The 11,645-nt window shown below is 34.7% G+C and overlaps 1 protein-coding gene across 1 annotated transcript; it reads left to right on the forward strand.

Annotated features, from left to right (window-relative positions):
• Positions 1-1,792: 1,792 nt before the first annotated feature.
• LOC129807343 (epidermal growth factor-like protein) lies at positions 1,793-8,871 on the forward strand. Its single transcript, XM_055856551.1, has 2 exons — positions 1,793-2,132; positions 8,176-8,871. The coding sequence occupies exons 1-2, from the start codon at positions 1,837-1,839 to the stop codon at positions 8,738-8,740; spliced, it is 861 nt and encodes a 286-aa protein (XP_055712526.1). The 5' UTR covers positions 1,793-1,836; the 3' UTR covers positions 8,741-8,871.
• Positions 8,872-11,645: the final 2,774 nt, after the last annotated feature.

Below are 11,645 nucleotides of genomic sequence, written 5' to 3' on the forward strand. Positions count from 1 at the left end.
AAGATGATCCTCATGTGATTGAATTGAAAAGCTTATGTAAAGCAGAGGTGCAAAGTCACACCCTGAGTGCAAATTCGTCCGTATACGGTATGGTAATGGATCGTAAAGTTTTTTAAGAACCTTAAAATTAGAAATTATACGCTGAGTGTCCCAAAAACACTTCTTTGGATCGGTGGTAGCCAAAATCCCGAAAGCCAAAATCCCGAATTTTTAAAATCCTGAAAAGGGTGAAATCATATGAAGGAAAATGTTTAAAATAATTTCCTAAGACACAGAAGATTTCCTTTTGCCTCCAGCAAACACGAGTACAATCGTGGGAGTAGCTGTGACACTTTTAAGAATTTGGGATTTTGGCTTTCGGGATTTTGGCGTTCGGGATTTTGGCCTTCGGGATTTTTTCGTTCGGATTTTGACCGGAACCCCTTTGGACAAAGACAGGCACCAAGGCCAATAAAAAAAAAGTTGAAACTGTTCTGAAAAAAGAATGTTTTTCAGTTTTTTTTCGAATTTTCGAAATATTTTAATAATTTTCGTAACCCAAAATGCGTTTCCTTTGGGAATTTTGGAAACAAAAGAAGTGTCCGATATTGCAAGCATCCTAAGACTTGCAGCAATTTCGTTAAAAGCCTTAAAAAAAAGTAGGGTTCCTAAATCTAATTTTTAATAAATGCTCACTGAACACTTAAGATGTATATGATATGTCTTGTAACTCAAGCAAATTATTAGCAAAATTCTTAACATTAGTTTTCGCTTCACTTAAATTTTCGTCCCTTAAAATTTAATGTTTTCTGGAAAGTCAAAACAGATACAGAAATTTGTTTTAAAATTACAATTTTTGCAAAATCATAGTTTTTTCTAAATTTTCAAAAATCGAGAATTTCAATTTTACTTTTACATCATTTTATGATCTCAAAATTATGAAATTTTCTTGATTTTGATCTGGATTTTGATATTCTATTAGAGGTACAATTCAAGATTTTAAAACATGACCGTTATAATAATCTGACAAGGTCCTGCATTTTTAAATACCGCTCAAAATTGAAAAAAATAAAATTTGAAATCCTTGTAGGGGAAAGTGCCCATGTTTTACACGGTTTCAAGCTTTACAATGACTTTTTCGTATGTTTTTCAATAAATGTGACTCATCTCTTCCGTATTTTAAAAACTAGACGTGAGGCTCATGTTTTTAAAATATATTGCAGAGTCGTATTTATTCAGAAACATAGGAAAAATTTAATCATTGTAAAGCTCGGGACCGTGCAAAACATGGGTACTTTCCTCTTACAATTTTGCAAAATTTGAAATTGTGGAACAAATTTCAAGATTTTTGGACTTCTCAGCGATCATTAAATTCTAAGTGACTTGAATTGGAGAAAAGAAAGCAGAAAAATATATATTAAAATTTGTACGAAGCCAAAAGCCACTGGCTCTTTAATGGTTTTTAATAAGGATGTGAATCCGCTAACCTCAGTTGTCTTTTATGTAACGTTTCATTTCTCTTTAGACAAATAAATCTATCCCCCAAGACATTTAACATTAAGTAAGAACAAGGCATAATAACTCCATACTTAGTATTAAGATGAAAAATAAACTTTAAAACCCAAGACAAATCTTTTTCTCGATAATTTCTGCGAAGCTAAAACTGTGTCACTTCTGATGCAAATAAAGGGCATATCGTGTTGTGATAAAGCCGAGAGGAAATCACAAAAATGCGAAATTATGTAAAATTCAAGGCTAGATTAGGAAACCGCACGAGATTAGCTATTCTTCCGCCACAAATTTCTTCCACTGCGTCAGTTCTTTTGTGGAATTCAGTGCGAAAAGAAGTGAAGAGACATGAAGATCTTTTGCTTTGTTATTTCTTTGGCTATTTCGATGGTCTTGTGCCATCCTCAACTTGGTGTTAAGACTCATCAGGGGCCAGTAACTGGCAATCTCTTGGCAAATTCTACCAATACAACCTATTTAGGACCTCCACTGGGCTTCAATGCAACGCATCCTATGAATTTATATCCTTCTCTGGATACTCTGAAGAATGTTACTGAAGTTTGGAAAAATACTACCAACAGAAATCAATGGTTCAACAGAACCCGCCAAGAAATGTCCAGGGGGATTTGCTATGAGGAAGTTCCGTAAGTATTTGATCAGAAATGATATTTAAAAATAATCGAATATTGTAAAAATTCGAAATTCGTAACTTTATTTCGATTTTACTGATTTATTAAAACGAAATTAATTTATTTATAGTTGTTAAAATTTTAACATGAAATGGATAAAAATAATAAACAATTTTATTAATAAAAAGCATCCAATAGGATCTTTTGCTAAAATTAGTAAGTTTGCAGATCTTTTAAGGGGTAACTCATTCCAATTTTTACTGTCCAGGGTTTCTGGTTTATCGGAGTTCGCAATACAATTTAAGATTTTCGAGTTTCTCGACACAATTTCAGGTTTTTTAGGGTCTTGCTAAACAATTTTTGGAGTTTCCAAAAGTATTTTTGGGTTTCTCAGGTTTAGGTTGCCTGAATTATGCGAAACCATGGTTTGGTTTCTCGTGTTTCGCAAAACAATTTTTGGTTTCCTTGATAGTATTTTTGGATTTCTCAGGTTTCGTGACAAATTTTTGGGATTGTTCTTTTGCAAGGAAATAATTTTGGAGGTTCCTTGGGCTTCGTGTAACAATTTTCGGCTTTCTCGAAACTATTATTTTTCAGTTTCTACTATAATTTCAATTTCAATTTATTTAAAAAAAACCACTACAGAGTACAACCCTCTTACAAATGTTTCTCAAGTTTCGCGAAACAATTTTCAGTCTTTTAATATTTCACGAAAGAACTTTTGAGATTCTCAGGGTCTGTAAAACGGTTTTTGATTTTCTTTTGTATTGCGAAAAATTTTTTGGCACTATCGGAACCATTTATGAGTTTCTCGAGTTTTCCAAAACAAATATTTAGATTTTTCTGTTGCGAAATTTTTTTAAGTATCTCGGGTTTTATTAAGAAGTTTTAGAGTTTATTGGGTGTCAAGAAACAATTATTGGTTTTCGCGTGTTAGGTCCGTCAGGGAATCTGTAAAAAGTAAAAAGCAGCCCTTAAGACAATCGCGTGGATGCTCACCCATGCGACTTTGACTACTACAGGTTTCTCTCCAGATCCTCCAGCGTTCCTCCTAACAATTTATCCCCTATGACAATCCAACATGAACTAACTCTCAATCTTAATCTTCTCTACGATACCACTCCCGAAAGCATAAGTGACAGCCTAACATTAGGAACGCTCTTAGGAGAAATCGGTGCCGCTCCGAGAGACATCTATGATATCAATTCAAATACCAACGAGCAGGCCTGAGCTAAAAGAAAAGCCGAAATGAATTAGATGGTGTCTATTGGCATTCTTCGAAATGCCGCGAAAATTCACGTAGAGAAAATTGGAGGTTTTTTAATGTGAAAATTGTTTAATTCCTTAGAGTTAAGTCATTTTCACAAGAAAATCGTTTTAATAATTTAGTTGAATTCAGTTATTTGAGTTAATTGTGAATAATTGTCGATATTACAACAAAAACATTAGGATGAAATTTTGAGCTGGAAGACTCATATTCTTTTGAGCTGTCCCAAAATTCAAGATAGGTTTGAGAAAAACCCTTTTGTACAACACTATTTTGGTTAATAAGGAATGCAAAAGTACATATTACAAGAAGGGACACGACTTGCTAATAAGGATAAAATAGACAAGAAAATATTTTGTCGCAACCGCAGCGGCGCCACATGTTTGTCAAGTGAGTTATTTGTGTTTCTATCTCTTTCTCACAGTTGAATTGTGCGCGCAATTTAAGAACTTTCCATTTGAAGTGATATTTGCATTAAATTTCTTTGTATTTATGCAAGATTTATGCAAGAATGAGCGGGATTAGTGTTACCAGTATAGCAATCTGTAATTTCCATTTAAATTATCAACATAAAATTTCCGGTATTACACGACTTTTAACGAGCACAGGTCTGCCAACGATGGTTTAACCATTGGGGAGAAGCTAGTACCAACACTCGAAAGTAATTTTGTGTTTCTCTGGTTTTGCGAAAGAAGTTATGAGATTCCAAGTTCCGTGAAACAATTTTCAGGTTTCTCGAAACTACTTTTAAATTTCTCGTGTTTTGCGGAATTATTTTAGAGTTTCTTAAGATTCACGAAATAATTTTTAGGTTTCTGCGGCTTCTTGAAATGATTTTTGAGTTTCTTTTGTATCTGAAATATTTTTCGGCTCTATAGAAACCATTTATGAGTTTCTCGAGTTTAGCTAATGGATTTTTCCGGTTACACGAAACAATTTTTAAATTTTTGGGTTTTACTACATTTTTTTTTTGTTTCTCGGGAGTCAAGAAACGATTTTGGGTCTTTTTGAAAGTAATTTTGTCTTTCGTGGGTTTTGGCAAAAAAATTTTTAAGCTTCTTGGTTTCGTGAAACAATTTACAAGGTTTCTAGAAACAATTTCTACAGAGTTTCGCGAAAATATTAATGGGTTTGTCGGGTTTCGCGAAACGTTTCTCAGGAAATAAACAACGGTTTCTCAATATCAGTCACCCCTCGAGATGTTTAATCTTTGCCAAAATAATGCAGATATCAAACATCAAACATTACTTGAATTGCAAACGTAGGGTAAGTGTGCCAAATTTCGGCATAGTTACATACAAGCGCCAATGTCTCAAGTTTGAAATGTAATATTCTAAATATAAATTGATTGATTGGAACCTTATAGACAGTTTATCATCTTTATTTTCTCTAAAATCATTCTTGATATATTTTAAAATGAATAAAAATTTAGACATAGCATTAATGACCTATTCCGGCCACCTTCATTCTCATAGTTCCTTGCCCTTCCGGAATTCTTCCAGTGCCTTCTTCAGATTATCTTGCTCGTCGAAGCGATATTTTTTGTTATTTCTTGCATTGTATAATATCTAGAAGAGTATGCAAAAACTGAAAATTCATGAAAATTTGAGGAACAAAAAATGTGTCCGGAATTGCATGCTGGCCGGAATTTGTCACACTTACCCTATTCGTTTCTCATTTGTAAATCATAAACATGAATTACATGTTATTGACGTACAATTTTCACCATTTGCAATATTTTCACGCTTCTGAATAAATTTCCCTTCTCAATGTCGTCCGTTAGCGATAAATTGGTCACTCTTAGTAATCTCCAGCTCTTTCAAAAGTCCCTCAAAACACAGAAAAATTGCGATAAAGTCCCTCTCTTGAGACTTATGATATTTCCTTATGCAAACGGACAAAAAGAAGTGTGAAGAAAAAAGCATAATTATGACCTCGAAATTGCGTGATAAAAGCCAAGAAGTTGAACATTTTACTGACAATTGGGTCATAAAATTTTAGTAGACATATTTTTCGCTGAATGTTTTCATAATTTTCAATAATTTCATGTACATTCCGATGAAACACTTCCAACGAAAGTGAATAAATGAGAAAGATTTAGGCAATTTTCTTCACATGACAAACTATTGCGACATTTCTTTATGATATTTTTATGAAAATATCTTGCTCAACATTTTCTGCCAACATCGAAAGAAATAATCATCGGGTACGTTAATAAGGCTGTGTATTAATTGATATAAATTGCTGCCGATTAATTAAAAGAAAAAAAATCTCAATACGATTTTTGTTGCTCTGAAGATCATCGATAAGATTCTTTGCGGAGATTTCTCTCGTGTCTTCAATCTATTTTATTGGCCGGACGATTGGCCACAAACCACGCTGAAATAATTTCTTTGGTGTCAACAAGCTCTTACATTTTCGACCATAATATCCATTATTATTATGAAGCACGATAAAATGCGCCGAATTGAAAGATAGTATTATTGTGCTTTTGAACACGCTAAGAGCTTTCGCAATGATTTATTTCTTTTACATAACTCATGTTACGATTTGTAAAGACTTATCGATCATTTTTGTTTGATTTCTGGGGTTAAGATCGAGATGTTTTAAGAGAGAATTCTGAATGCATTATTGATTCTCTGAATGAGAAATCCTTCATAGGTTTTCTATTAATTGATTTTATGGTCTTAATATTGAAAAGGGGCTCTGTTATTTAATATTGATTGTACAAATTAGATTTTTTAGAAGTGAAAATGTATTATCTCTCTGAGAATTGCTTATAAAATTAAGATGTTCGAGGCATTTTGATGTGATTTACTTCAAAATGCTCCATTTAAACGAAAGAATAATTACCTGGTTCCGCTTTGAGTGAAAATGGTTTGATAGAATTTGATATGAATTGCCTACTGTTAGGAGACAATATATCCTTTTAAGGACGAAAGGGTTAAAAATTGGGGGTCAGAAAAAAGTAACTTTTCCTAACTTTCTATATCAAAACATAACTTCAGATTGCAGTAGGAAAAAAATCATTTTTGGGTCACAGATGACCCAGTCGTCCTTAAACGTCTATAAAATAATTTTTAACGTGCTCGTAAATGTATGCAAATATTTTTCACGTGATAAATTTGAAATTACAGTGGGACCTCGATAGAGTCAACCCCTGATAGAGTCAATCTCCAGTAAATTCTAATTAATAACGTTAATTCCATCAAAGTTTTCAACAAATTAATATCTACCGAAGCTCTTCTAAAAAAAAGTGAAAAAAAAATCTTTAAGACACCATTTTCTTATCTTAAATCCTTATCCAGTACAAACATAAAATAATACCTTTTTATATCAAAATTTCACATATTAATTGTTTTCTTTTTTTCGGACTTCGATAGAGTCACCGAATCCAATGGAGTCAACAGGCCTGGAAATAATTAGTTAACTCTGTCGAGGTCCCACTGTAATTACTGAATCGTTTTCACTTATGGCCTCTACACACTAGAGAAATTTATGTCCATATTGAAGAGGTTTTCCTATACCAAGCATAGGGAATTTGCTTCAATATGGACATAAATTTCTCTAGTGTGTAGAGGCCTTTAGGCTAACAAATTCGCGCCAAAGTGTTTTGCACATATCACGGCACTTCCGGTTATCAAGGTATTTCCTTTATTTTTCTATGACAGTGGAGTGAATTTCCGATTTTTTTCAATTCCGAGAAATTTTGATTTTGATTCTCCAGTAGTGTCTCGGATAAAAGGTAAATGTAACTCTATTTGAACGAAAAGTCGTTGATATTCGAAGAATTCAAATTAAATTTCGAATTTTCATACGAAATTTTCGAACAAGGTGTGGAAAATTCATGAAATATTGCACTCAAAAGCTCGCAAAAGAGTTACCCAGTGATTATGAACTGATTAAATAATGACACAGAAACAATAGACGTCGTTGCTTTGTGTTTTTCCGCATAACAAAGTGAAGAACAACACATTTTGACACTTGAGCACTTCGAAAGTCGTACAGGATGTACTTCAGCCACTTTGCGAAAGTATCAAGAAGTACGAATGTCTCTTTTTGACTTTTCAAATAGATCTTCGAATATTTCAGAATCTATTTGAGAATGATAAGAAAGTCTCTCAAAGCGGAACCACATTATTGTAAAAAATATTTGTCAAAATTTAGAGGTTCGAACGGTTCGAAGCATTTTGACATTATCGAGCATTTTTCAAAATGTTTTATCTTGACAAAAAGTGAATGACTTTTATGGCCTCTACAGGCTAGAGAAATTTATGTCTATATTTGACAGTTTTCCCGGTTTTCCCTACGCAACCAGAAAGGAATTTACTTCAACATGGACATCAATTTCTCAAGTGCATAGGGGAAAGTACTCATGCTTTACACGGTCCCAACCTTCATAATGATTAAATTTTTCCTGTTTCTGAACTTTTTGCAACTCTTAATGCGTTCGAAAAATTTTGATTTACCCGCAAAATTCAATTGAAATTGAATTTATATTTAAATTCAAACTCTTCTTACAGATATGTAGTTTTAAATTTGAAACAAATTTAACGATGTCGTAAATAAGTAATAACCACCTCATTCATTAAATTGACGAGCCCCCAGAAATTCCTTCCTCTTTAAACGGTGAGAGATCAAGGTTGATGCTTCCACTGTGAGCATTTGTAAAATGAGCCATTTTGCACAAATCGCGAGTCAAAAGTCAAGATCGCACATCTCACCTTCTGCTATCTGAAACTGTGATCGAGCCAAGAAAAACGTGATCTGACTCCCTATTTTCTTTTACAGTACCGTCACATTGGTGGCCAACCCACGCGGCAATATTCCCATCGGCAACGGCTCAAATCCCTCACTGAGTCGCATTAAAATCTGCTGTCAGGGCTACGAACGCAATCCCCATAACTTCAACCTGTGTGACCCCATTTGCCACGAACCCTGCGTCAATGGATTGTGCGTAGCTCCAGGAACTTGTGCCTGCTACCCCGATTATGGCGTGGATCTGGATGGGAAGTGCGTTCCCGTGTGTCCAATCGGATGCAGCAATGGCGACTGCCTTCCGGACAACACTTGTAAGTGCAAGAAGGGATTTGTGCTTGATCCCACAGGGAAGTTCTGCATAGAAGGGGTTCAATGTGACGTGCCCTGTTTGAATGGCTACTGTACCGGCTACAATAAATGCACTTGTCACGCGGGCTACCTACCTCATCCAACCAATGGGCACATGTGCATGCCCTACTGTCCCTCAGGCTGCCCCAATGGCGTCTGTTCCGGACCGAACTTCTGCATTTGCAATGCTGGATTCATCAAAGATCGCAGCATAAAGGGCAGTCAAGCCTGCATCAGACGTGTTTAGAGAAACACACAACGCAACTATTCTATTTAGCACCGACATGCACCAATATTGAACTGTTCTGAAACACACTGTTTTTCTAAGGCACAAATCACTATGAACAAAATAAATAAAAACTCCCCGTAATTCAAAAATTGATACTCTTAATTTCAAGTGGAAAAAAAATCACATTTGGATAAAAAATGTTTTAGCTTCTGGTAAACACAATATACTATCACAGACGCCAACCTAACCTAATTTTTCAGACCGAAAAATCGATACATGTGCAGTTTACGGTGAAGTTGGGTGACAAACTGTTGATTGTTAAAAAATATTGATTTCGATTGACGATCCTTTATAAAAATCGATGTCGATCGTTGCTACATTTCTAAAATGTAGTGGAGATCGTTATCACTTTCAAAAAGACAGACATTTACAGTAGAGTCTCGCTATAGTCCATATTTGGTTCCAGATTTGACACTTGGGTCGCACTCTAATCCATGTCATTTTTCAAAATTATCAACGACTTTTAGTATTGAAATTGCTCGACGGCTTCCACTTTCATTGCGATTGTGGTACTTGTCCTTGCTCTCTTCATTGTGGATCACAATTATCACAACTATTTAATAAAGTTTGCCAAAAATATTAAAATAATTATGCATGTCGCGTACTAAAAAACATAACCTAACTTAAAATCAGTGTTTTAAAATCAACGGTCGATAAATTGTGGACTATAGAGCGATGGCCTATAGCGAGACTCTACTGTATTGCCGATCTTTCATAGAGCTCAAATTTTTAGATATCGATAATAATCACTGATCTTTTTTGCAAAAGTCAAAACTTTCTGAAAGATCGTACTGATCTTCAATCACTATACACATTTCAACCCCAAATTCCCTATTTTTCGAAAAAATTGATATAATATTGCTAATCAATTGTCAAAAAATGGAAACCAATCTTCGATATCATCTGCAGAGATCGATATTTCTAAAAAGCTTAACGTCAAATTCAGATCTTTGGAAATATTAATGTCGATTGATATTTATTTTCCTAAAATTCATGTCAACCACTGATTTCTTTGCAAAATACGATATGGATCTTGTTGGAAAATTATTTCCATTGAACGCCGATTTTTCATCAATAACCTCCAGGAAGAGATCGATATCGATCTTTCTGAAAAATTATGCTGATCTTTAATCACTACAAATCAACGCTGAGCGTCGATTTTTTTTGTAGAAATAATTATCGATAGCTATTCAATTTTAAAAAATAAGTTGCTACCGACCTCTGATCCTTTTTGCAAAAAGCGATTTTTGTGTAATGGCCTGTACACACTAGAGAAATTTATATCCAAATTGAAGCAAATTCCCTATGCCTGTGTAGGAAAAGCACTTCAATATGGACATAAATTTCTTAGTGCGTAGAGGCCATAAGACAGTGACGATCTTCAATTACAGTAGACTCTTGCTCAATCGGCTCTTTTTCAATCGGGCGAAAATTTTGTTGACAATTTTCACGTTTAATTATGAAGCTAATTCGCTGTAGTTCTTCCTATTTTATCGTGATTCTTTATAATTGAGCGCTTTTTGTGGAATTTACAAAGGCTTTGACGCCCAAATCTATCGATAATGCGGATGACATTTTGCCCCAAATGCCCAATTGAGAGAGTCTACTGTACGACAAATCAGCGTTTAATGCCTATTACCATTCGAACTGCACGGAGACAGCGGCATAATCCCTCGATTTTTTCACCTCCCCCATCCCAAAATTTCCACCTTCGACCCCGGAGACCACTTTCTCAACAAATGCTTAGGTTTTAGACGTTTTTCTTGAGAAATGTCGTCACACTGTTTGTTCGTCTATCGTCAGCTCTAGAGGTCAAACGGTTAGAGATATCGACTTGGGACCTAGGGGGCCCCCTTATAAGTCGACTCAAGGATCAATATTATGCCCCTCATTTCCCCCCACCCCTCCCTTACCGTTGAATCATCTCTAATAACGGTTTTTCAGGGTCAAAGGTTAAAAAAGAGCGCATTTATCAGGCGAATGAGGCAATATTTGGGATCGTTGGAAAGGTCTTGGAATTTCCAACAAAACTGAACCGGTTCCAATCGGTTTTGAACGGGTAATGAACCGGTTCATAACCGATAACTAATTTTTAGTCGAAAATCAATTGTATTAGTCCAAAGTTATTTTAGGCAATGTTTTGAGTAATTTAGAAATCCGTTCAAATCGGTTGTGAACTGGTTATGAACCTATAAATAATTTTTGTCCGAAAATCAATTTTATTACTCTTAAAATTATTTTATGGGATCTTTCGAGTGATTTACAAATCGGTTGAGAACCGGTAAACGGTAAATGATGCGGAAGTACTTTTGAGGGATAGCATCTAAGTTACGAGTTCGAGCACTTTACAAAGCCTGGGACGCTTTGCCACCCCATTTTTTTTTTAATAAAAATTAATATCGATCGCAATACAATTTCCAAAATCGATGATGATCACTGATCTCTAAGCAGAGATTGATATAGATCTTACTAAGAGGTCGTGTCGATTTTAAATCACAACAAAAATTTTGCAGATATTGCACAGCGACCTAAACAAAGTTGCTCGTAGTTCTCGTATTATTGCGGCGAACATTATGAAATATGTTTAGATAGCTTTTAATGCACAATTTCGAAATATATCACACTGATAAGTCAATTCTCTTTAGGAAAAAAATTGTCAATAGTCTTCAGTGCCTCTATGCAAAAATAAAATGTCGAGAGGCCCTTGCAACAAATTAACGCTGAGTGCCGATCTTTCGTAAAAATTGTTATTGATGGCTAAGCAAATTCTAAAAATCCATAATGATCACTTACCTCTTTTGCGACGGTCGATCTTTCTGAAAGATTGTGGCGATCTACAATTTCTGCAAATCAATTGTAAGTG

The sequence above is a fragment of the Phlebotomus papatasi genome, chromosome 3 (genome assembly GCF_024763615.1).
Source record: "Phlebotomus papatasi isolate M1 chromosome 3, Ppap_2.1, whole genome shotgun sequence".
NCBI lineage: Eukaryota > Metazoa > Arthropoda > Insecta > Diptera > Psychodidae > Phlebotomus > Phlebotomus papatasi.